This window comes from Lichenostomus cassidix, chromosome 4 (genome assembly GCF_008360975.1).
Source record: "Lichenostomus cassidix isolate B80296 chromosome 4, HeHo_3.0, whole genome shotgun sequence".
NCBI classification, from domain to species: domain Eukaryota; kingdom Metazoa; phylum Chordata; class Aves; order Passeriformes; family Meliphagidae; genus Lichenostomus; species Lichenostomus cassidix.
In genome coordinates, this window is record NC_139484.1 from 29,780,754 (window position 1) to 29,807,498 (window position 26,745).

The window sequence follows — 26,745 nt, forward strand, 5'->3', positions numbered from 1 at the left end:
GAATTGCATGATGATGCTTGAATTTCCAAAATACTGAGCAACTGCAAGGCAATGTTTAGCTGTTAGAAACTTGGCTGTTTCATGCTGCTATGGGGTACTACTCAGGTGAAAAAGACTAAATTTCTGAAGTTTTGCCAGCAACAGGTTCACACACAGTACAAACACTTGTATTTGTGTTAGGGGGTAGGCACAGCTAGCTACCTTCAGACTGGAGTGATTGTATAGGGAAATACTTCTCTCCCCCTCCCCCGTATAGTTTCAGCTTAAAGAATTGGTGAGGACACTTATTTTACCTTAACCAACACTTTCTGAAGCAACATTAGATCAGATGGCTTGTATAAACTCCTTAAGAAATGCTTTGGTCTGCTCATTTTGTTGCAGAGTGGGGATGGTTATGTACTTTTGTTTGTTTGTTTTCCTCAGAAATCAATCTAAACATAGTTCGGCAAAGATGATGTCTCTTAGTTCTGTTGAAGTAATGTCAGGTTTTCCAGCAGCTCCTTTGAAATATTTCCCCAGTTAATACATCATTAACCACAGTGAAACAATCTGACTTTAGTTATATTGAGCAATTCTATAACAGGTGCTGTGAAATCAACTGTGCATGAGAAAGCTTGTGAACAGCAGCCTAAGGTAAGTGGGGCATCTACTGGTGAAACACTGCAATGAATTAATCTGCTGTGTAACAGTCTGCTCCAAATCCTTCTTCTGTACAGGCCATTCTGTGTACATTTTGTTTTGCCAAATAAGTAAGTGACAGACCTGTTTCCTGAACGCTTTGGAAGAAAATTGCAATTTCTTATTGAATAAGTCTTTCCTTTCTGGTACTCTTTTAGAGATGTCTGCCATGTACATTGCAATAGTACTCCTGTGAGACAGTTAGAAGAATGAAAATGAGCTAAAGAAACTTGTCAAAAGGTGTGATTCATGTTTTTAGCTATCTCCAGCCTTCCCCCAGCCCCATCTCTCATGGCAAGTTCTCTGGTAGTTTATAAGGCTGTCTTCCTTGTACCACAAACTGACGCTCTGACCAGCTGCCTAGGATACGAGAATGAATACGATATAAGGGAATGCAGTAATACTATAAAATCCAGAGCTGCCAAACACAGGTCATTATCCACATAACTAAATTGCCTCTCCGTTCTTCAGAAAACATTATATGCAACAGCATGAGATTCTCTACAGCATTAAATAAAGTTTAATGACTTCTGCAAAATGCATTTTAAAATATATTTTTAATTTCTTTTTTTTATACAAAATTCTATGTTGTATCTCTTTTTGCAGATCAGACAAGTATTTGTGAGGAGCTCAAGGAGTCTTTCTCAATCATGTCAACTGATTTCATTGTTAGGATTACCATCTTAAAATCAATTGCTATGGGAAAAGCTTGGCAATGTGTTTACTTGGAGTGTGGATGTACACTTGTGAAAAGGAAAATTGAATAAATAACCAGCAAAGTAATGATAAACTAGGAGGTGATCTGTTCAAACTTAAAATACATTGTTTGCTGTCCTTACAGATAAGACATTGTCACCTATGCAGTAAAGCCAGACAGTTCCTTAAGACTTTTGAAAATTCTATTGCCATAATAGAAGAGTAGTCATACATCAAAATACAAAAGCACCCTTACTTCTGCTCTGCTGCACAGCACACTTGCTAAATTTAGCTGTGCTGGGGAATCAGTTGCTTTATATAATCTTATCACAAGCCATTGCTGAAAAAATCATCCGAGTCTGTCACTTGACCTTGGGCAAAAGAAGTGTTTGTGCTTTCTTCAGAGCTCCTTCTGCCACATACGTTAAAAGAATCTGTAACCAAGCAGTGATTTCAGCTGTCCTTGTCCAAAGTTAGTGGAGTAAGCAAACGTCATTTTAGTCTTGTTAAACTAAGCAAAGATTCCAGTACCTTCCCTTCCTGAGGACTGGGGCTTTTTTTGGCTGATTTTTAGCATGTTCTATGCTTCATTTCACTTGAACTTTTGGACAGAAACAATACCAGTTTTGTTTTGTGAAGTCCTTACAATACTAATTTTCTTTTATTTAGCCCTTATTAGTAGAAGCAAACATCACAAAACAAATCATTGTGGTTGATAGCTACAAAACACTTTGATCTCTAAAATACAAGGTGTGCTAGATTATTATGTTTAAACTTTACCCTGCTTTTCTTTTTATCCAGAAGTCTGATGATACCTTATTCCTATTTCCAAACCCATAATTTCTTCTGGCTTAAGAATTCCACAGTTACAAACTATTTGAGGCTGGGAGAAATCTTTAGAGAAATATTGCATTATGTTTGCTCTGTTCTTTCCATTCTGCCTCTGTGTTGGCCAACACATGCCTTGGACAGTGGGGTTGGAATGAACTTTTTGTAGGGCTGCTGAGCCCAGTGTGCCTGTGCTTGGTCATAGTGAGGGGGAAAAGTCCCAGCAGAAGTGGAGTGACCAATAACAAAGAATTGAGAGAAAAATCTTTAAGTTATGCTTAAGGTTAGAAGGCAAAAACCATGGCATCTTGTTCTAGGAAGCAAAAACATTTCCTGTATTTCCTGAATTGCATATCCTAGGACTTACACTGAAGGGAAGATGTTGCCATTGATTGGCAAATGGTAGCATTTTCATTACTTTATATCTGACCTTAAGGACTTGGCTGTTTAGTAAATACACTTACTGCTTTATTTAATCTCTGAAGTTGTCTTAAAAATACATAAGACTAAACTACTACTGCTCTATAGTTACATCCTATAGATATAGTTGCATCCTACAAATGCAGGAAAACACAGAAGCTTTTCACAACACTTTTAAAGAAATAAATGTCCCGGAAGCCTGAATCAGCACCAAAGCCACAAAATCCTTACACTGACTGATTTTTAGTAAAACTTAGATGAAAACTTAGACTTTAGCTTTTATTACCATCTTTCATGACATTAAACACTGAACTTGACCCATGTTTTCCCACTTACCATTGACTTACATGCCCTATGGTTCTCAATAGTAGCTGGCAGACTAATGACTTTTTTTTTAATGTGTTTCAGACAAACAGATAATACACTAAATTTCCTTGTTATTAGGCATATTCCTAATTCTGCTAGGTAAAGCTACCATATCCTTCTCTGGAATATGTTACAGTAGTAGCCTACCAGAAAAGTTGTTAATAAGGAACCTGCTTTTTAAGAATAGCAATGCTCTGTATTTATGCTTGTCAAGAAACTTGTGGGAGATAATTTGGCATATGTATTATTTCTCATCACTCAAAATACAGAAGATAAAAACTGGATCATGAATGCTAAATTGCTTTGTATGTCAGCCTCACCTGCTATGCTATTTTTAAAAAAATATTAAAATTTTAGTTATAGATTGCATTTTTCTTTACATGAGAAGGAAAGTGAGACACTGTGAAATGCACTCTTTAAAGTTATTTAGCACAGTTAAACAGTTTTAGGCAATAAAAGGGAGAATAAGGAGTGTAGAGAAGGGGACAAGGTAGAATATTACTATCTCCTTTGAATCTTAAAAAGAAAGGAAATTTGCAAAACCAATTAGCTCTGGACTTCTACAAGCCACTAACATTCTTGTATTCCCCTCTTTTTTTCCTTATGTGTTGCTTGGTTCTGGGAAGGATTGTTCCATTGAGGCATTTCAGGAGCTTTCAAAAGAAGAAAGATGCACATCCAACAGAAGTTAGTAAAAATATACTCGAGCAATTCTATGATTGTAATCATACTGGCACCACAAAACAATCCAAGCTGGCCACCTACATCAGCTGTAATAGAAGGAGATAACCATATGTCATCCAAAGCATCTGGTTTAGTCTAGCAAGCAAACAAAACCCTGCCAGGCTCAAGTGTTAAATAGCTTCAATATACATAATCCATCACTTTAAGAAAACAGAATTAATATTCTTAAGAATGTTTATTGAAGAAGACTAATGTGCTTTTGAAAATTCTAAATAAAGCGAGTACAAGACATCCTACTGTGAAACAGATACTTAAAATATTTCCTGTTTCTATGTCTTTTTAACTGTTCCCTTGCTTCTCATCCCCATGTGTTCCCTCTCCCCTCCAAATCCCAAGAACATCCCTATTTTTACAGTCCTGTCAATGATATAGCCATAAACTAGTGCCAGACTTAATTCGTGGTGTCAGCTGCTGTGCATACCACAGGTTCTTTAATAGGAGACAATATGAAAAATGACCATGGGACAGACATGATTATTACTATTATAATACAAAAAGTCCATCTTCTTGTTCAGAAGCCCACAGAGTTTATGATTCAGGAGGAGAGAGAATTAAAAATATGTGGGTTTTTTTCCTAGTGTTTTTTAAGATTATTATTTTAGATGAATTATTAATCAATAATAAGTAAATATTAAACATTCACTTACCAAGCAACTCAGATATAGTCAAGGCCTTCTGCTGCTGTGTTATTTTGTAGCTCAGATCATTATATTTAATCTCAATACGCACAAGGTTTTGCCTAATGACAAATATAGAGAGTTTACTTGAGGCAGTCAGGAGTGCTGTTCATTTTTACCACCATCTATCAGCATGATCTGAGTTCAGGGAGAGTGATGGTGTCTTTTGATGAAAAATTTATATGTGTGTTGTCAAAATCAGTTACATTAGAGAAGGAAAAACACCAATGTCCCAAACAGCAGCTTATCAGGAATAGATCTTCATGTTATATTGAAAAAGTAGCTCTATACATGTATTGTGGGATAGACTCATACTTTTTCATGGTCACTGAGAGAAACGTGAGAGGAAATGTCAATCAAAGTGTAATCTACCATTCTTGATTATGTGCAACCATTCTATGATTCTTCAGAAGTGTGAACAGGTACAGGTTTTTGGGTTGACAGTGACAATGAGTTCATTAGCAATATTCATGAAAATAAAGTATTTTCTATATAAATCATTACATCTGCCTCTTTGGGTGGTAATTCTAAAACTCAGGCAGTGCTGAGTATTATAAAAATAATCTTATTCTCCTATCTTGTGTTAGTAAGGCTCCTGCCCTTGTCATGGATTTACTAGCAGAACTGTCCATTAAATATTTAATTTTGCCTCCTTACATCCTCAGAAGTAAATACATCTCTATGTTTTATAGTTTGTAATATGTTCTCATTAATGTGTTGGCAGGATTGCTATTGGGTAAGGCCTGGTAACAGGGGAATATCCTGTATGTTCACTTGCTTAATTGAATAATTACTGAGTTGCGCATGATGTTTACAGACAATAAAATAATCAACAGAGGTAAAATGTCCTCAAAGGATTAATATCTTTTGCATGTAACAACAGGTTTAATTTTCATAATGTTCATTGGGAACAGACTTTTTGATAGGACTTGTAGATATAGGACAAGAGATAATGGTTGTAAATTAAGGGAGGGTAGATCCAGACTAGGTATAAGGAAGGCAGTTTTTACAACGAGGGTGGTGAAACACTGGGACAGGTTGACCCGGGAGGTGGTGAATGCCCCATCCCTGGAAGTATCCAAGGCCAGGTTGGACTGGGCTCTGAGTAACCTGATCTAGTTGAAGATGTCTCTGCTCACTGCAGGGGAGTTGGACTAGTTGACCATTAAAGGTCCCATCCAACCCAAACCTTTCTATGGTTTGTATAGTTCCATTTTCATGTATAAACATGTGCAGGCATTTGCAGACTGATGGCTTCAAAAGTGAGAAAACTGAAGTCACTGAGACAATGAAACTCATAGATATTTCATGAACCAAATTTTCTACAGTTGTTTATAAATATACTTTGTTGTTGTATATATTATGAGTTCATGTAGCACATGCTTTAATACTTATTTGTCCTGCTGACATCTATGGCTGTGAGCAAGAGGCAATTCAGTCTATGAAACTGTATTAAATTCTCTTTGACAACTAGATCATATCTTTCTAGCAATAAAAATCTGGAAATAATCTAATTTTTTAATATATAATGCTTGTATTTGTGAGGAAGTCTGGCATCAATTCATGATATCATAACAGTAAGGCATGTATGGTCTATTAAAGTGTAGGGATGCATGGCATCTCTGAATTTAAAAGTATGCAAATCAGGTCAGTGCAGTCTGCATACTGAGCAGCACAGCTCTATGCATAACGTGAGTCCTGTCACCTTTTCCTGGATAAAAGATGTAGTCAGTACTGTTTAGATGTTTTTACACTAGAAGGTATCTTCTGCTGGGTGTAGAACCACCTTATTTTGCTGTGTAGTGCTTTCAGTCACACAAAACTGTCGTTTCACTCTTCTGTTACCTTGTGAGAATTAATATTGTGCCAAAGATTTTCTAAATAAATTTTATAACATAAATGGTATTAGGGAATTCTACTAATAATAGAAAATATTATTAAATTTGTGGCATTGCTGCTACAATAAAACCTAGGTCTTCAGAGCTTATGAAGCTTCCTTTGGGAATAGGCTGAAAGGAGAAAAACTTTGTATCTATTTGTGTTATTTTTTGTCTTAATTTGTGGAAGTGGGAAGATCTGTCTTCTCCATTGGATGGATGTTTCACATGGATTGTGGACAGGTTTGATAACCCTGATTTTTTTTCTTACTCTTAATTGAAACAATGATCAAAAAGCTTTGTTATAAGAGGTCAATGACACAGAGGGTAATTGAGAATCTTATCTTTTAATTGCATTATCTATTCTTTGTTATCTACAGTCTTAGATGTATTTAAGTATATTATATACATATTTGTATCTATATGTATGATGCATACATACATCTGTACATATATATATATATATATACACACAAAAGAATATATTTTTAAGATCATATTTCCATCATACACTCTGCTAGCATGGTTAGAAGGAATCAATAATTTGTTAGATAAGGTGTTAGGTAAGATTACCTGATGTATTCTGGGCTTTTCTTCAGTTTTGTAGAAAAGTATTTTATGGCTTTTTCTCCTCCAAAGCTTGAATAGGTGACAGTGGTGGGATAATCTGTTTCTTCACATGGGGTAGGGCAAGTGGAATTGTGTGTTCCTACTGTACATAATCCTTTTATTTCTATATAATCTGAAATTTCAGGAGAAATAATTTATAAAATATTTCTAAAAAAGCACACAGTTGAAAAACTTCCTTTAAAAAACTCACTAAATTAATTTTAACTGTCTTTGATAAATGTGTGGGTTAATTATTCCAAGAAAAGTGGATACTTGTCAGTTTTGAAGGAACAAATAAGTATTTGCAACTGTCATTTGGGAAACTGGTGCACAATAATAAGGGGTAAGATGTTTTTCTCACTTTTTCCAAAGAAATCCAGCACCTCTTTCTGCCTTCATTGGGGCTTTCTGTGCTTAATTCTGGCCCACAGTTAAACAAAAGTGCAACAGAAGACTTTCCATGTTCTGTGCTAGCTTTCTATATATATATATCTATCTAAATATATATCTCCTTGGTCCTCATGCCTTGGTTCCTGCTCAGCTCATTTCAGTGCACGGAAACATCTTCCAGAGCAATTCCAATTGTAGTCTGCTATCAGCTGATACCTGTTCAAAACTTTGGTAAGCTAAGTTCACTTTACCTTAACTCCTGCCTGCCCTTTGACAATTGGGCTCAAGACAGCTAAGAAGGCTTAGGGAAAGCTTTGTCTCTTCAAATACCAAAGAGAAGTCATAAAATTCTGCAGGTCTGGCTGCTCATGAAAGTGGGAAGCCATTTCCCCTAACAAAGCTCTAACAGAAATTAATCCTTACAGAAATCTGGACAGCTACAGAAAAAAATAAGTAGATGGAAAGCTGTAGGGTATAAATGTTTTGTAAAGCATAAGCCATCACTCTGAGATGAGTACTGTAATCTTCTGCTTGTGAAGCTCTGTTTGTCCTGTTTGTGTGCTGGTGGAGGTTGTGGCTGTTCTCTCTGGTTGTGGGCTTCTCACTTTTTCAAAGCGAAAAGAAGGAGATATCTCAGCATGTTAGCTGATGATTTGAAATACTCTCCAGGGATGCTGAGGCTGTGGATTTAATTCTGGATAGGCAGCCTTTAGAGTCGCTAAAATAAATACTCTTTCCAACAGTAGGTTCTGCAGATACTGGGTCAGTGTGCTGTTACTTGGGATTTTGTTATCAGATGTCTTACCTCTCCTACACTGTCAAAGGAGAGTCAGCCCCTAAAATGGGATCCTGGGGACCACATACCTACAAACCAGGTTCACCATCCTTCTGGGCTCCAGCTCTTAATCCTATCCACCCTTCATAGGACTTTGGGGTCATTTTTGCCTATTGCTCTGTGGTTTCTTTGAAATTGGGTCATGGAATATCCAATAACTAAAATAATATACATCTTTTCCTCATAGCAAGCTTTCAAAGATCATGTTTATTTAAGAATGTGAACTTAGTGGAATCCATTCCAAAATAGCCACAGGAAAAAAAGAGAAATCATTCACAGTAGTGGGTCTTGCCTGAATGTTGCACACACCTAATCAAAACAGTCCCCCCACCAACTTCTGAGTTTACTAATCATTCAGAGAGAGTCACATTACACAATAGAAACCAAAGCAATTAAAAATAATGCTTTTTGAAGTTCATGCAAAGTTACTTCTCAGATTACCATTTTAAGTGTTTTTCAGAAAGTCTGTTGTGGTGACTTAAAAATTTCATTTCCACTCTGTGCATATTATTTGTTTATGGAAAAGAATTACATTTGGAGTGCTTTCAAAATTTATAATTAACTTTTCCTTTAAAAAGATAAAACCTGAAAGTCCAGTGATTTATATTTTCACCAGTTAACAAACCTGTTATTACTGTGCTGTTCACTCTTGCACAAAGAATTCAACATTGGATCTAGAAGGATGATACCATGAAGATGTGAAAATGCTAGCCAGAGGCTTGGTAAGTGAAAACAGATTAGTTGAATGTTCTTCCATTTTAAACCATTTCTGATTTGCTAAAATGAATTCATCTGTTAGTTATATAGATATATACTTATTTTTGGAGGGGCTTTTTTGTGTTTTTGTTTGTTTTTTAAATAGCATATATTTCGTGCTCTTCTGGTCTGTATTTTCAGAATATTAAATGCACTGGGATGTATCCCATTTCAGATTACTTTCAGTATTTTGGTTTAATTGTTGTATATTGTCTACTATTTGGAGTTGGCTTAGAAAACATGAATATGAAATTATTACTTACAGACTGCTGGATAAACACATTTGTAAAACTTCAGCAAGTCACATTCTGTTCCATTTCCTAAAAATAAATAAAAATACTTAGGAACCTCAATTAACCATCTAACCCTTAGGTCTATTTGTACTAAACTGAAATGTAGTGTCATCAAAGCCTGCTCCCCACTTCATGTTAATGATTACACAAGTGAGAAATCGATGCAGTTGGGCACAGTGCAGTTGCCAACACCAGAAGGGTACAGAGTGAAGAGACACAACAGACCAAGCCAGGAGGCTGCTGTTGAAGCAAACATCTTCATTATGTGTACCAGTCAGAACTGCCTTGTGGCTCACTCTTTGTGTTAGCTTGCTAAAGACAGGAATTTCTGCTTTTCCCTGTGGAAATGAAAAAAACCCCAACAAAGTAAGGTAGATTTGATATATGATTACATCCTATGTGTTTCTGCAGATGTTTTGAGCTTCATGCAAGAGTTGTTTGGAGATCTAAGGGGTAAGACAGTATCCTAAGCTAGAGCAAAATTTCCAGATTTCAGATGGCCTCAGTTTCATCCCTTTTTCAATTTTTTTTTCCCTCACATGGAAATGTTATGTAGCAGTTTAGCACACAGTTCCAGAAAGGCATTGCACTCCCTTATCTAACTGCCTTTGTACAAAGCTCTCACCCCAGGTGTGGGAGACCCAGGCTTAATTGCCTTGGCAACCCCCTTTCCATGACAGTTTCCAGAAGACTGCCAGCCTTCTTTCCCAGGGGTTCTCAAGCAAACAGGCTACAGATTACACATTCATGGGTCTACTTTAGTAAGAGCCTTCTATCTTGCTTGAGCATATTTAAAAAATACAGTGAGTCAGAAAGTGCAGGCTTTCTTGTGACCTACTGGCTTTCTTGTGGTCAACTTGTTGAAATAAAAAGAGGTGCAAGAATAGAGATTTGGGTTCCAGCTCATGCTTTAGGTGACAATACTATCATTACACTTAATGCTGAAAAGGTGTGAGGGCTCAGTGTTACTGCTTTACATTTCTAGAGTGGTTAAGAAGCCTGGGTACTTGAGGGGAATATTACAGCATGCACCTGGTGCTCCACATTTGAGGCTGATTAGAGGGCTCCATACAGCTTTTTGGCTTTTGAAGAGGCTTTGCTGCTACCAGATTCTTTCCATAGCTCATGGAGGGGATCTTGGATTCTGCTTCAAGCAAGCTCTTCTGCTGTGGTTGCTGAACACCTGCCTGCAAAGCAAGCTTTCTGGGGTATGTGTGAAAATACGTGCCTTCTTATGGGTTTAGTTCCAGCTCCTTAGGAAGTCAGGTTGAGGACAGCAGACCTGTCTCACACTCCTGAGGCATAATTGTTTCTTTCCATTTTTTGGACTGTATCGTAAGAATACACAATGACCCAGATGCTAGGCCTAGACTTGACCAAATATCTTGCTTGCTTTCTTGGAATTTTAATTAATCTTAGCTGTAGGTATCCCTCAAAATGTGCTGTATCCCCTTTGCTATTCAACAACATGTGAGGTTTTCCAGAAAGATGATCAGTGTGTGGTATGATGATACTCCTGAGAAATACCTGGAAGAATGAATGGCAAACAGCCACACCAGTCCTGTATGTACCGAGCTTTGCATTCCAGCAAACATCCATTAGTACTATAAATCTTGTGGTACTGAAGCTTTATATCAGGCTTGCACTCTCCCCATGGGTATTCCTGGATAATTGACTGTAGGGTAATAATAACAAAAGATAATTTTTTTTGCATGTGTTTTAAATTTAGGTATTTCTTTTTCACATTTTAAAGTGCTGAAGGCAGCCTGTTGAAAACCTAAGCAGCAACATGGTGTTTTAATTGGGGGTAATGAAAATCTGTGCTCTTGAGATTAAAAAGTCATCTCCCCTTTCTCACAGAAAAAGTAGGGGCTGATCAGACAGCCTAGTGCAAAATAATGCTGTGCTCTGCTTAGATTCCACTAGGAATCTGAGACCCTCTTAATGGTAGCAGAATGTGTTGATAGGGCAATGCTGTGGTGTCCATTTATCATTATCTGTCAGAAACTGTAAAATTATAGGAAAAAAAGGCTGACTTTGATAGAGACAAATTAGGAAAACTAGTGATATCCTCCCCAAAATAGCAGTAATTTTGTTTGTGTCTGGAGGAAATGTTATTTTTTGGAGTCACTAAGGCATGATAAATATCTATTTTCCATAATGTCTACTTAATTGTCAGTGCCTCAGAAGATAATTAGAGACAGTAAAAGCCACTACTTTAGTTCATGGACAAAATCCTTACCTTCAGCTGGCGGATTGCGACCTGTGCGTGCATCCCGACTGGTGACAATAAACCTAAACCATCAAAGCGTGGAAGCTCTTGGGGTGAATGGATAACAAAAGTTATTCCAGCATCAGTGTAACCAAGAGCAGGTTCATCGGTGAATTTGTCCTGACACAAAAAGAATTGTTTAAAGTAGTTTTGGCTTTGCTTACCATCAGAAGCTTTAGCAATATTTAATGTGGTACTATGCTATTTAGTCTTGTATCTCTAGTAACTTCTTTGGCAATTTACAGGAAAGTATAGAAGCAAACTGATTTGAATTTCCTTTGTTCATTGCCTCTGTGGGTTTCCTTCCAGTTGCTATAAACTTTCAACTTTTTTATTCCTTTTGGCATCCCCCAATTTTAAAATCAAGACATCATAGATGAGCATTTACTCATAACTTGGATATTCGTTCATTTTACTTGAAACTACCCATCACATTTCAGCAAACTTCCCATCATTCTCTTCAGAACCTTTCACTCCTGACTCATAACTCCTAGAGAACAAAAGTGAATGTCTAAGTCATTTATCAATCTTTTTGTTTTCTTCCCTGTTCTCACAAGGTGATATTTATGTTTTCTGCTTTTTGTTGATCAAAGACAATTCTAATGTCAGAAACAATTTAGAGTGCAAAGACCAGGTCTTGGCTGGTACTGAGCTGCTGCAGCTGCTGTAACTAAAATTTGGTTCTACTTAGAAACTGGCACCAGATGACTTTCCCTACTGGGCCTTTTATTAAAATGAAATTAAGTTATCCTAAACTGCTTGTATAAAATTAAACCACTCATCTGATATGTTTCAGTTGTAGGTGAACATGAATATGCTCACTCGCAAACCTCCCATCCTTATCTGGGGACAGAGTCAATACTAATTCTGTATTTTTAAATCTGTATTTGGGTTTCTTCCTTTAAAATATCCTCTCACTTGGAAATAGTCTTGATTTAGAATTATGTGCATGAAATTCTGAAGGTCTGTGTTAACCCCATCAAATAAAAATCCCAAACCAAACCAAAAAACCCCCTCGACTAATTTATAAATTACTACATGATTTGTTGTTTATAATCCTTAGGATAGCGATACCTGCTGGACATCAAAAAGCATATGTAAGCCTCTTCCAGACAAACTCACTCTTCTTGCTGAAAGATCATTGTGATTAAAAGTAAAGCAGTTTCCATATTCAGTGAAAACATGTTCAAAATCCTTCAACAAAGGAAAATAGGGAAGAGTGAAATGAAAGAAAGAACACTTGAAATTTCCTTAGTTAATTACAATGCAACAGAGGCACTACTGCAGTTGTTGGGTTATTTTGATTGTTTTATTTTTTCCCCCCAAAGTGCTCAATATTACAATTAGAAAAGTGCTAATTGATGGAAATGCTCAAAAGTATTTCAGCCCTTTCTATAGAAAATGGAGTTTAAGGGAGAAATTTCATTGTTTATTAATACTTATGAGCTGCTCAGAATAATTTAATGAGGTCCTGTGTTATTTCTGTACCTGTTACATTATATAGAAATCATATATTCAAAACCAATTTTTAATTTTTTTCTATTAGCTGCTTAGTAAAGACTGTTTCAAAACTAAATGTCGTTACATATGAAAGTACAATATTTGCATTTTTTCCCCAAACTACCTTATCATTTTGTATGACTGCATCTCATTGCTTTGCTTTTAGTTATCAGCACTACTATCTTCCAGTTAAGAGAAGCCTCCAATACCTTATTTTAGGAACTACAGCATATCTAAAGGTTAGATTAAACTGAAAGAATATAGGCTTGACTTTTTTGTTCACATTTTCTGTTTAAATTGGGAATTTCTTTACAGAAGAATTGACATAAAAATGGGATGTTCCTATTTTTTGGCTGTTGTCCAAAATTCCCAAAGATGGGCTATTTTCATTTCAATATATAACATTCCTGTGGACTCTGCATATAGTTATCCTGTCTGTCTAGATTCTTGACCTCAAGAGCAAAACAATGGAATTATGTCATGCAAAAAACTTCATTCAAACTGTCCTTCATTATAGGCTGCTGATGGAAAAGGTTGTTAGATACAGCCTGGAGGTATGGCAGCTCTCAAAGGCTGCTGTCTGTGCAGAAGTGGCATCAGGCAGAGAGCAATTTAAACTGAAATACCATCTTACAGCTCAGAGAGTCCAGCAGGCTACTTCTGCAGTCAGTGGGAGAATTGAGGCCCTTGGGGTAATTTAGAGCAGGACTTTTGTTCTTTGTTGTGTGTCTGACTATAAAGGGAGCACAGAGGGAGTAGCTGGCAAGCTAGATGTCTTGAGTGTAAGAATATATCCCCTTCCTTTCCATACTACTCTTTTAGTAAAATGAATGTATTTACCTGTGGGTAACACGGCTTTCCAAAAAAATCACATTCTAGCAATGTGCTGCTGTTCAGATAAAACCCATTTTTCCTTGTAAACTCTTTAATGCTGAAGTTCTGGTTCTGAAGAAGGAAATCATTTAACTCCTGGGAATATTTATCTTCCATAGCAAATTTTCGGAGAATTGCAGATACAATGTTCCAAATTAAAAAAATTACTTTCAGATTGCTCACTGCATGAGCTTGAAACCTGTCAGTGAGAAGGAAAGAGAAAGAATTGCTTGGAATTCTGCAGTTATAGGACTGATCTCAAGGCTACTCTTGACAAAACTGTGACACAATTTGTTGTCTGCTCACAAACTGAAAGTGATTCTTGCCCATCAGGTTGCAGTTTTATCTCTACAACATGAATAAACAATATAGTCTCTATCTCTAGGATGTATCTTCCATATCTGGAAAAAAAAAAATGTACACCTTCCATGGCTATTCTGGTCAGTTATACAGGAAGCATTTCTGTTGTGTGTAGTTGTTTATTAAAAAATAAAAGCCAAATCCCCTGAGTAGATTAACCATTCACATAAGCTAACAACCAGATTTGTAGAACTGATGACAAGCTGAACAATTGCATTTACATGTGGGAAACTAGCTGAGAGGAGCTGTCCCTTTCAGAAAAAGCGGTCTTCCTTAATTTGGAAAATTGATTTCTAAGCACATCTTCAGTAATCTCATGTACCTGCTTTACTAAGGCACTACACCCCAGTGTAGAGACAGTCTAGCTTCCCATGAGCTGGTGGCACAGTGGCTTAAATCAAGGCTGATCCTTACTCTTTGAACCCACTTGAAAAATCTCAAAAACATGATGAGACTTTGGTGATGCTTTTCTTATGTACAGCATTGGAGTTCTTTATTGAAGTAAAGTAAGGATTTACAGAAGTTATAAGTTTGAAAAGAGAATAAGCACAAATGAAGCTATAATGCCATGTTCTTTAGAACTGACATTTTATCTTATTTTTAAAAATGTATTAATGTATTTGTATAATAAAGCTTAATGGCTGAGTTGTAGGAAGATTAGCAGGAACAGCTCTTCACAACTGGATTTGAGTCAAAAAATAAAGACAAAGGGGGGTCCTGTGCCTCTTTGTCCTGCCAACAAAAAACCCCCTGCTTACTAAAAACAGGATGGGGGAGGATAAGCACAGTGTGACTGGCAGATGGACATGGCAGCAAACTGTTACTTAGATGGAGAAATGCCATGCTCAGTAGCTGCCTCCTTATGTGCTGCTGCTATAGTTTGGGGAAGCAAGGCACATTTATAACAGCTGTATCAACCCAGGGTGGCTTTGTGCAGGTAATGGGAAGGTGGCATGGGGAGGCAGAACAGCTCCAGGCATTTGAGATGTGGACTTCTGGCTAATTCTGCTGGCAAAAGGTAGAAGATAAGAAAACTTACTATTTTTTGAGGACAAAATTTGGATAAACTTTCTGTATTTGTAAAATTGTTCCTAAATTACATATTTGCTCTAAAACCAGGCCAGAATTTTATTAGATTATTTTCGAATTGGCTGGTCTGAATGTTGGACCCTGGTTTCAAATGTAGAAATCTGTAGTGAAGTTTTTTCTTAGACACATGACTTCCAAACAGCCCAAATGCTTCCTTCCTGCAAAAACCACAGACATCAGCTGGAGCTGTAAAGGCTGAGCACCTCTGGAAAAAGAGTATCTGTTTTACCTAAGATTTCTCCTTTTGTGAGAGGTTGCTATTTAAATTCATTTGCTAATCTTGTCTTCTGTTTCTAACTTGGCTGTGGCTGATGGCTGTCCCTTAGTTACTCTGTAAAAGCAGCATTCATATGTAGAGCAACACCACCAGAGGAGTTTTTCTACTCCGACTTCTGTCAGGAAACTTAAAAATCATGTCATCAGTTCATCTGAAGGAAGAGGAAGATCTTAAAAGCAACCTTCCTTTCCTGATTGTCATATTTTCATCTTCATTTAAGTATCATGTAGTGGTGCAGAAGACATGCCCTTCATATCCATATTTTCCTGTTTCCATGTGACTTGTCCAAACAAGTCGTGGAACCTGACTGCTTTCAAATAAAGATATGTTGTGTCTCAAGAGCAAACAACAAATGTAATTTTTACCTGTTCAAGTTGCAAAAGGTCACAGCGGGGAATTTGATGTTTTCCACATACTGCACCACCACAGTAGTTGTGGTTGGCCAGCTGAAGTAGTAGATGACGCGACTGCAGATCTGCCAGATGGCAATGGCAAGGCAGCCTGCGACTATCAGCAGCCACAGCGCCCTGCGAGCCTTGCTCTGCGTGTGGACAATCCTGTGCACGCCGTGAAAGGAAGTGGATGAGGCAAACTCCTCATGATACTTCCTTCTGTCTTCCAAATGTGGCAGCAGTTTCTTTGTTAAACACAATCGTGTCTTTTCCAATATTCCTGAATGTGGAACAAAGCGAAAACATTTTTTAAAAATTAGCATTTAACTGTCACTTGAGAAAGGAATCCACATAATTCTGATACTGAAAAGCAGATGTAAAATTTCTCCCTAATTGTAAATTGTCTCTTTAAGAAGTGAATTTGCTTCTGAGGATGGAAGAGTTGTGTGCTAAGAGATGAGCTCAGTGCTGCCCTGAGTACAAATTCTATCTTTCAAAATTTCAAGCACTGTTTAAAGCAATGTTTAACCACTTTAATTTAAAAGAGTATTTCCACTTCTGGGGGAAAGATTGGATTTTGACATACCTCAGTGATTTAAAGCCAGAGCTTGCTGTGAACTTACTGTGAAAAATCAAATGTCTGGTTTTTACAGTAATAACCCATTAAAGGACTGGTCCTTCACACATGCTCTGAGAAATAAGACTAGAAAGGAATTATATGGAATGATATGAAAGGGAATTTCACTCTTTCAGTATTAAAAATTTCAGGATAAGACTTAGAAGGGTACAGGTTCAAAATAATATTTTAATTTCATTTTCTTAAGTTCATACTTGTCTGGTTCCATAACTTTGAAATGGGAATCGGTTTAGTTTTCATTTACCTCATGTTTTCTACAAACTGATATTAAAATAAACCAAACCAAACAATTTTTAATTCTAAGTTAAGTGCTATAGCTGTAATGAATATAATAAATACCTGTAACTGTAGTAACTTTCTTATGCTTGATGCTGAATAATCTTTTCAGCATGGATTTAAACATAATTTTCTCTCCCAAAATGTCCAGATGAGGAAAACTTCATGATACCTTTTTTGTACCTTGTCATAATTGGATCAGTCTCTGTGCAAAGTGCTTCTTTTATGGATTGCTAACCACTACTTTATTTTGACATTAAGTCCATAAGAATAGTAAATCAAAGTTTGTGAGACAATTATTAGTATCTGAAAATATAATTTAGATCAGTGTTTAACAGCAATTAAATGCTTACCTTCTGTTTGTAACCAAAAATTAGGTTTAATAGTTTGCATGTGTGGTAGGGACTATAGTCTTTTTAAGTTTGATTTACTTGAGGCTCTTACAGCTGGGAAAGGAACAAAGGGATGTGAGAGTCATCTGCCAAAGCCACATCAACCACATCGTGACCACATCAGTACTCTGGGGTGTTTCTTTTTTGCACAGTCTCTGGACCATGATAATGAAATCCCAATTGGTGCTGGATTTCAGAATGTTTTTGAAGGGAAAGTGTTTACTTTGTGTTGTTCTTTTAAGGTCTGTGTAAGACCTTGGATCAATATTACATAACCTACTGTGACCCCATTCTGTCATCATACAGTTTTCTGCTACAAAACTATCCAAAAGTTTCTCTCCTAGCTCTAGTGACTATTGGAGTCCATTGCAAATCTGTTCAGCCATGTGTGGTTTTGTACATCATACTGGAATGCAGAGGATTTCTGGGTTTGCTGTAGGCTTCTCTTTCACCAGCATGTGGGCAGTGGGATGAGTTCTTTGTGTGTTCCCTGAAAAAGCTGAGAGGAGTACATTCCTACTTGTCTTTATTTGCTGCCTGTAGACTCCAACAAGAGACCACAGGCAGGTCAGATCCTTCTCTCCACAGGTAGTGCTGTGTGTTTTTATTCCTCCTGTATGCACTGTGCTAGGTAAGAGAATGATAACATGTCCCTACATAAAAGTCCAGTGCCATCAAAAAACACTAGTTGCCTTAATCAGCAGAAATGTAACTTTGAATCTATGCAAATATGTAACTGAGCTATATTTCAGCTCTTGTGCATAGCTTGTACTGTAAATAGTAGTAAGTAGAAATGATGCTTCACCTGATTGCAGAAGGTTTGCTTTTAATCAGTGAGATTATCTAATAATAGCATGCTGCTGCTTCCATTACTCTGGGCTTTCCCCAGAGGAATTAGCACTACCGTGTGAGTGTCTCAAAGAATCCTTACTCTACTTCCAGATTTCTTTAGAAAATGTTATTGTAAAAACAAGAAAAAAAGAAAAACAATTGTTAGCTACTCCAAGTAGGTGTCAAATGGTAAACTTCTGGTGTGAAATTTCACACATGGGGTAGGTTGGGAAGTGATATCCAATGTGTAATTTAGGACTAGCCATTGATTTGTGGTTTGGTCTGTTCATGAGGAATAAATACCTTCCAGTTATATGTAATAACAGAATGGCTATTCCAGGTCTCAGTTAGTGAGTAGTAAGATAACACACCACAATAATGGATGGACGTGAGATTATAAATGATTAACCCTTCCTTCCCTTTAAGGGCATTGCTCACATCCTATGCTGTGCAACCCTTAGGCTGTGTGTATCAGGGCTAAGGTTGTGTAACCAGCACAGCTGAACCATCAGTGAGTTAAAGCTGCTGCTAGATAGACACTGAGGCCTCATATGGACTTAGACACAATAGACAACAAGGTCTTGGGAGCACAGGGTTCTTTCAGTAGCAATACAAAGGACGTTTGATGTAGGTACTTGAAAAAAGAGTCAAACATATTAATAAACCAAATTTTTATAGCAGATTCAAAGAGTAGAGAACAAATAAGTAAAAAAGTGAGGAGGTAACTAAGTGAGAGGAATAGAGGAATCCTGGCTCAGGAGAAAACCACATATTAGGAAACAAATATATAACATGCATATAAGAGCTAGTAAGGTAGCACATATGTTCAGGATGGGCTGCAGGTGCTTTGCCTCAGGAAACCCTGAATATTGGAAAAGACCTGAGAGCCATCATGGTAAGACAGATAAACCTGATTTCTCAGTAAATGTTATTAAAGGAGAAATTACTTCCCTGCATGTATAACTAGGGATACATGGACATACTATTGTGGGCTTACAGAAATTCACATAATAATAGGGGCATTCAGAAATTATCCCCTCAGAAATTCACTGTATCTTTAATGTTATAGCTATAAATTGGATTTAAAGGTTTTTTTTACTTCAGTCAGCAGGCAGTTGGTAACCATCTATAACTACTTGCACAGTAACTGATAGATAATAAGAATAGGCTCTTTGATCTAGTGGGGGAAAAGATGTAACAGGACTGAGTGGGAAGAGCTGGAAGCTAAGTTGTAGGAAAAATAAGGTGCAGCATTTTAAATTTTGTATTCCCAATGTTTAGTTGTGATTGGATTTTCATTATTATATATTAATAAAGAATGGCTTATTTAAAGATTGCTTATCTTCAGCCAGAGCTCTTACCTGAAAGGAGTTATTTTAGGAAGGTTGTATGGCCTCTTTGCTAGAGTTAGTTTGTCTGGATTGATTTCTGATTTCCTCTTTGCCTTTGTGTAAAAATCATTCAAGTATATTATTCAGAGAAGCAATTGCCCAGTTAAAACTGTATTAGCTTTATTCTAAATACACAGAGGGCCAATAGCTAAAGATTTTTTTTACTTCTTGAGAAAGCATACAGTTTTTTTCTACAAACTTTTTTTAGCTCTCCCTTCTTTGGATCTTGAAAAGGTATGCTACTGCTACTTTTGGACAAAATGACAAACAAGAAAACCCTTGGTAAAGTACTCCAATATACCTGGTCACATACCTTTGGCATCTGATTGAATGAATCTCCCAAGCTGGTCCATGAGGCTGTGCTTATTTCAGTAAGGAAGGACAGCAAGCTGCCTTACCTCTGTGATCTCTGCTAGGTAATGGCTTTTATAGAAAACTAAATGGGAGGTGATACATGATGACACATGAGACCAGGTCATTTACCTGCCAGGGTTGCTATGTTGTGCCTTTCATTAACACAGTCTGCATTGTAAAAGAGAAGATTATTTTTATTGCAGGGTCAGATATACACATTTATATACATTTCAAGTACATATGCTAGAAGTAGTACAGGTGCACTTGTGTATTGCATCACATTGCAAATTTCTTTCCTTTTGTTTTAGAAAGACCAATTATCTTCACTAAAATACTCTGCTGTTCAGAATTGAATAGCTTCTCTTGAAGTAGATAAAGAGCCACTCTCTGGTCTGGAGGGAAATCAGTGTTTCTCACTAGGTTCCCACTAAGAACAGGGTGGAGTTCATCCACACTTTGTGTAGCTGCCTTCAGCTCCAGATTTCCTGTTCTTGTGGACTTCAGCAAAAATGAGCTGTTAAGAACTGAGCTCCCAAGAACTAACCCTGTGGGTGAGGATGAAAATACATGCAGAGTCAATCATTCCAGCAGCTCCTTATGCAAAAGAGAGTACTTTTGTATTAGATGTGCAATATTATCTTGTTTGAAATTTCTTTCAAGAAAAGAACTGCACATCTAATAGAAGTGAACAAAAATACCAGAAAATTCAAACCTGGGTTGTACTTGATTAATGCTTTAGGAAAAACTAAGAAAAAAGCCCTCCTCACATTCTCTTTTTGATCTGTTTAGTTCTTTTTCTGTTAGTAATTGTCCATCTGGTCACCTACAGTGTTCTTGGGTTATCAGGTGTCTTAGCTTGGCTCCTTGGTGCCTCACTGCCTGGTTCGTTGCTATTTTCTGGCTGTGTTGTTAATGCTACAAGCAACAATGCAAAGCACTGAACTCCATTTAATTATTCCTGGCTGATGAGACTTCTGTACTTCTTGAAATTCCCAGCTCCATTTGTCACTGTTGCCTCACTGGTAGGACTCTCTGTCAGGGCAGGCTTTGCACAGCACTTGTGTTGACTCAAGCAGTTTTTCAAGATCTATTTGTAACTTGACCCCAACTGATGCTCTGCTGAGCAGTTGCTGAATGCTGCAGATCCATTGAGTCCTGTTAATGCAAACCACCGTAATTCACAGAACTCAGACAATGCCTCTTGCCTGAGTTGCTTGCGTACATAAAACAAATTATATCAATCTTTTACACTGTTATGTTCATAGAATTAAGAAGTACAAACTGTAAGTTATTTGCTCTCTATACAGCAAATGATTCAACTATTTTTTTGTGTTGCTGCCTTACAAAGAGCTGTTATGCTTATGTAATACTTCAGATGAACAAGGCTTATGTTTTCCTGTTGTGTCTTACATAAGAAATTGATTTTAAAAAATTCTCTCTTTTATGGTTGTTTTATACTAATTCATAAGCAAACATGAAGAGGCTAAGACCAAACATCTTTTGTTTGTTCATCCTTCCCAAATGGCTGGGGCAAACAGCTTTCAGGTAGTAAATTGGTCAGAGACAGCTTGCTCTGTCCACTCACTCCTAGCATATATATCTGGTTATTTAAACCCCACATTCCCTAATACTTAATACAGTAAAGATTAGGAAAGCCAACTGTTGACAGAGTTCACTACTTTTTTTTTTTTCATACATAATGTAAATTTTGTACACAAATGATAATTTGAAGTCAGTCCTAAGTGCTGTTCAGTTCTCTTATGGTGCTAAATTAAAAAAAAATAATGCTGCAGCCAGAGTAACTACATAGCTATTTCCTGAGACAAATAGATAACATGTTTCTGATAAAGTTAATTCTTTATAGCCTAGCTGCAGCAAAATGTCTTCTGAGAATTCTTATGGGCTGCTGAGATAAAACACGTGCGTACACAAGTATGTATTTGGTATATATTTAGCTTTCATCGAACAAGTTTGTATTTTTAGAATACGTTAAAGTGTTTTTTCCAATGTCTGTTACATTGCATGAAACTCTTTAAGTGCTTTCTTGACATTAATGCTTCTGATGTTTTGCTTAGGTCTTTCTTTTAATAGAAGCATCTCAAATATTATCTACTTTTAAGACAGAAGTAATGCTAATTAGCTAAGTTGCTAATACAGCAGACTACAAATACTTTTACTCAATTCATACAAAAATATTAGCAAATAAAGGGGAAACAGAGAAAAAAAAACAGTGGAGAGATCACCATCTGGATTGTTATATTGTCATTGCCATTTCATGGAATGCTGGTAACTAATTGTATATGCAAGCATCTGTCTTGCTCCTTCCTTCAAGCATGTACTGCCAGTGGGTTCAGCAATGGGGGGCAGGAGGGTAGAAGGGGCTGCAGCAGAAGGTGCTCAAGGAGAGTCTGAGGACTCATTGATTCTCTCTCTTCATTGAGGAGGAATTGGTTATGACTGGAGAAATTACGAGCTCTCATCATTGTTTTCTAGTGCTTACAGATACTAGAAATTTTCTTACTTTTTGTTTTCTTATGCCTGTGTTATCTTGCCTAATTTAACTGGTTACTCCTTTTCCCATCCTCTAGTATATTGGAAGTTGCTCATAACCTTTCCTTTTTAAAGGAAGGTGTTTCTTGCTTCTCCCCCACGATCTTCTCTTAGTTATATAGGCAAATTCTTTCCATCTTTCTCAACAGGACGTGTTTTCTACATCAAGAATTTGTTGTTCTTGCCATTTTCTTCTGAGCCCTTTCCACGTTGTCTTCATCTGTCTTGAAGAGTGGTGCCCAGGGCATAATATAACAGGGAAATTCTTTCTGATGCTGGATGGAAAGGAGGGATTCCATGCCATGTAGAAAGTTTCTGTTTAAAAAATCCAGTATAATATCTGCTCTAAAGAATTTCTTATTTGCTAGTTTAGTTATCACAGCTGAATTTCAAAAGTACTGCTCTTTGCATTGCTGAAGCTGCGCATTATTAATTTCAGTGCATTAAGGTACTTTTGAATTGTAGCTCCCATCTGCCAGCATGCTATTACACTTTCCAGGCTGTTCTCATTTGTCAGTTTAAGAAGTGTACAACCTATTCCATCATCCCAACCATTCATGACAACACTGAACAGGATGAGGTGAGCAAATTTGTAACGTTTGTCCTAAACCAACCCTTTGCACTTGCCAGACAGCTGTACTGTGAAGTAAACAGCAGCACGAGTTGAGCCATGTGGAGGCATTGGAGTAGCTTATGGTTCCAGATTTGTGCTTGACTGGACCTGACTGGGAACCAGAATTGGGGTGTTCAGGAGGGGAAAAACAACAGCCTTGCTCTATGAAGGAATTGTACCCTGCAATGCGTGGCTGCAGGGTATTAATTAGAGGGTAGGTTTGCCTTGGGACAATGCTGTGCCATGTATTCAAGATACATTATTTCTCCTAAGTTTATAATTCTGGCTGGCAGTGATACATTTACATTGATGAAAGGAGGGTGTTTTGTCGACAGAAATGAAAGAACATTTTCTCCATACCTGGGGAATAATTATCAGCCAGAAATTATCAGAATGTGAAACAAATACTGCTGCATTCTGCTGAGCCACAAATGAAAGACAGTGAAGGGAAGGTTGTGCTGGGATGTGTGAAACATAAATGGAAGTTAAAAGTATGCTGGGAAGCGATGACACAGTTCTTTGTGTTTAAGAATTTGGAAAAAATGCAATATTTAAAAAGAAAAGAATAATCTTTCTAGCACTATCTCATCTCTGTTTGTAGTTTGCATGACCTTGAACTCTGTTCCTCCCCCAGATACAAATGTCTGATTGGATTATTAATATATTGCATCAACTTTAAGCTTGTTTGTTTTAGCCCAGAGTCACCAAATTTTAGTTTTATTAAAACCAGCTGTTAATTTCAAATGCCAGTTAGATGGCAAGTCCAGTTTTGAAAATCACAAAACACACATTTCAGCAGAGGGCACATTTTGGTGCCAAGTCAATCTTCTGTTCTTCACCTTCCTTTTATATGTCTTTATTCACCTGTCTGTCTCTTGTTATGTTATAAATTGGGTGAGGAAGTGATTTTTGTTCAGTCGTGGCAGAGTAGCCAGCACAGTGAGGTTCTGGCTTTTAGGACATTGGGGGCTTCACCTCTGTGATTTGAGTTGCACCTTGTCAACCAAAACAGTAGCTGCTGCACTGCATTTCACTATTATAGTTATGTGTTTGTTGTCCAAATTATTCCATCACTATAACTTTATGAAATTGACAATGCAAAATCTATACATAGAAAAGATAGTTTACTTTTGAGTACTTAATCTCACAAGTCACAGCAGAATCTGCACAAGTACAGAACAGGGTGATTGGGACTTAAAAGGTATAGACCACTTATTTCTCATTAGCCATGACTCAGTACCAAACAGAAATGAAAATGACTAGGTTATTTGGCAGGTAGTATGAAACTTGCACAGAGAAATACTCTTTAACATGGTATGTACTTCAGGTATGGAACTCATTGCTGCAGGCTGTGGATTCACAGAATCCACAAAAAAGTTATTAAATGCAAGGACACAGGTATCTTAGGTAGTCCTGGGCTATCAAAATTGGTAAATTAGATGACTATGGTGGCGAAATTATTGCACTGTAAGTTTGATTTTTAGTTTGTTGGGGAGCTTTTTGGTTTTTTTTGGTTTTTTTTTTTTCTTTGTTGTTGATGGTGTCTTGTTTTGGTTTTTAATGTATGTTTTTTTTTTTTCTAATAGCTCTTCCCAGGACATCTTTTATTTTCTTTTTGAAACTTTTCAGCATGGCATGACCTACTTGGACCTTTGACTCACTGTAGCTGCTGTTACACGGGTGGAAGCCATGTGTGCTGCATAGCTCCTAGTCTGCAATTGCTGGACAAAAGTGTTGGGAAGCTTCAAGCGTCACTTGTTTGTAGTGGGAAGTTCTCTGAGCCCTTCAAGTCAGCAAACACTACACAAACAATCTGTGGTGATTTTGTAATCAGAATGAGAGTCTGAGCAGTAGAATGGGTGACGCTGTCCAAACCACTTGCGTGTGCATTTTTTCTTCTCCATAAGTGATTTCATGTAGGAAAAGTTGAGATTTGGCTTGGGTGACCAGGTCACTTCCAATTCACACTCCTGTTGGATTCATGACAGTACAGGGGAGGTCAGGCTTACTTACCTGTCCCCATCAGATATAATGGTTTAGACAGAGAGCCCCACAGTGAGAACACACAGACTCTTGGCTCTGGCTGTGCCCATAAATCCTTCTACAGGCCACCTCTGCCTTATATCGAGCCTCCCTTCACCCAGGCTAGAGAGAGGATCCCTTTTTGCCCACATGAATCACTTCTCTCAGTCCAACTAAGTTCAGTTTGTTTCTGCTCTGCAGCCCTATAGCTGCCACTCCAGCCACCCTACATCCACCTGGGGAAGGGGAGGTAAACAGAAAGTGGGCAAGGGTGGAGTAAGAAGGCTGCTTAACAATTCCAGTTCTTGGTCATAAAGGCCATGACGGTTCATTTGAAGGTTACAAAGGGCAGTTCTGGGAAGCTGTGGGTGTTTTTTTTCTGCTGTATGTAACTGTTTGTCTTGTGTTCAGCCCAGTCACAAAACAGAACATTCTCACTGTCTGCTGAAGGTTAGAGTCCTCTGTGATGAAAAGAAGGCATTTTATCTGACTTCCATGCTTTAAAAGTAAATACACAAATAACTATATAAAAGCTCAAAGGCACACACTCCTGGGTTTCACAGCCTTGCTCAGTCATCTACAGCATGAACAGCAAGTTATGTGTGGGGTTAGATCTGCTTCTTTGTTGTTCTGAGTGTTCAACATGAAAAAGGGAAATGAAGGTACATTTTGGGAAAAAAAGCAATACTGTCACTTAAAATTAAGGTTATGTTTTGCTTTCAGATATATTCACACTGAAGAGCTTTTTTCATCAAGTCTTGTTTATGATTATGCTAGTAGAAAGAGATGGCAAAGTGGCAATAAAATCTCTGTCAGGATATAAAGGACACTCAAATAAAAGTCAGGTCCCTACAGTGAACCCCAAATTTGAGCAGCGTGGCAGGTGCACTTTTATTTCTAAGGTTGTCTGCAACCATGCCAGAGTTCAAGGCTCTGAGCTGATCCAAACCTTGAGGACTCTTGTGTCCTGTGCTGTCATCTACACTGCCAACAGACAGTTTCATAATCAGGTCATACAGGTCACTTAAAACAAAATTATTTTCCTGGCAAGTTCATTGCACACTTTGATGCCTTACTGAGATCAGATGAAGGCAGCCAGTAAGATGGATGAATGAATGAATGATCTGTATTGTCTATGGTTTTACTTCAGGGGTTTTCAAGTCCTCATCAAAACATATTTTCCCACTGATCTTGGAGAGTTTGAAATCTGTTGTAGTTGCAGTGGTTAGAGAGCTGAATTCAGTTAGTGTGAGATTAAATTTTCTTAAATGAATGGATGCAAATATTTTCCATAATATTATCCAGTTTTTCAGGAATTGGCCAGTTTACAGCTTTGGGACCAATCATCCATGTGGTCCTTAAACAAGGAGTTTGAAATGTTGGAAACACTGGAAAAACTTTCTAAATTGCTGTTGTCTGGCTGATTTATTTGATTGACTGAAGTTTGTCTGTTGCAGAATTGGAAGGGGAGATTGTATAGTTCTTGGTTACACAGTATCCCCAGCTAGATTGCAAGTGAGTTTGCTAACCCTGAACAAATTAATGGTACTATTACTTCCCAAATAGGGAGTTAATGTTTTGTTAAGCGCAGAGTGTAAAAGGGCTTTGATACTTCAAAGTCCTTTGCCTACCAGGTAGGCAATGTAAAGGTTGACAGAGATCATTGAACTGGAATTTTATTGTTCTCTGGGTTCCACAGAAATAAATAAAACTGCACAAGAAAACACACCTTCACATATTTTATGAG

The 26,745-nt window shown here is 37.4% G+C and overlaps 2 protein-coding genes across 2 annotated transcripts in view; one reads left to right on the forward strand and one right to left on the reverse strand.

Moving 5' to 3' along the window:
* GUCY1B1 (guanylate cyclase 1 soluble subunit beta 1) overlaps positions 1-25,869 on the forward strand; it is a 77,787-nt gene extending 51,918 nt beyond the window's left edge. Inside the window, exon 14 of the mRNA XM_085059868.1 lies at positions 22,513-25,869. Within this exon, the coding sequence (XP_084915994.1) occupies positions 22,513-22,671 (159 nt within the window). The 3' untranslated portion in view covers positions 22,672-25,869. The remainder of the gene's footprint in view (positions 1-22,512) is intronic.
* ASIC5 (acid sensing ion channel subunit family member 5) lies at positions 1,826-19,812 on the reverse strand. The gene is made up of 10 exons (XM_085059856.1): positions 19,773-19,812; positions 15,906-16,212; positions 13,782-14,013; positions 12,516-12,635; positions 11,412-11,561; positions 10,697-10,844; positions 9,140-9,196; positions 6,860-7,028; positions 4,380-4,471; positions 1,826-3,758 (listed from the first exon to the last, which is right to left on the reverse strand). Exons 1-10 carry the CDS (start codon positions 19,810-19,812, stop codon positions 3,559-3,561), a joined length of 1,515 nt encoding a protein of 504 aa, XP_084915982.1. The 3' UTR covers positions 1,826-3,558.
* Positions 25,870-26,745: the final 876 nt, after the last annotated feature.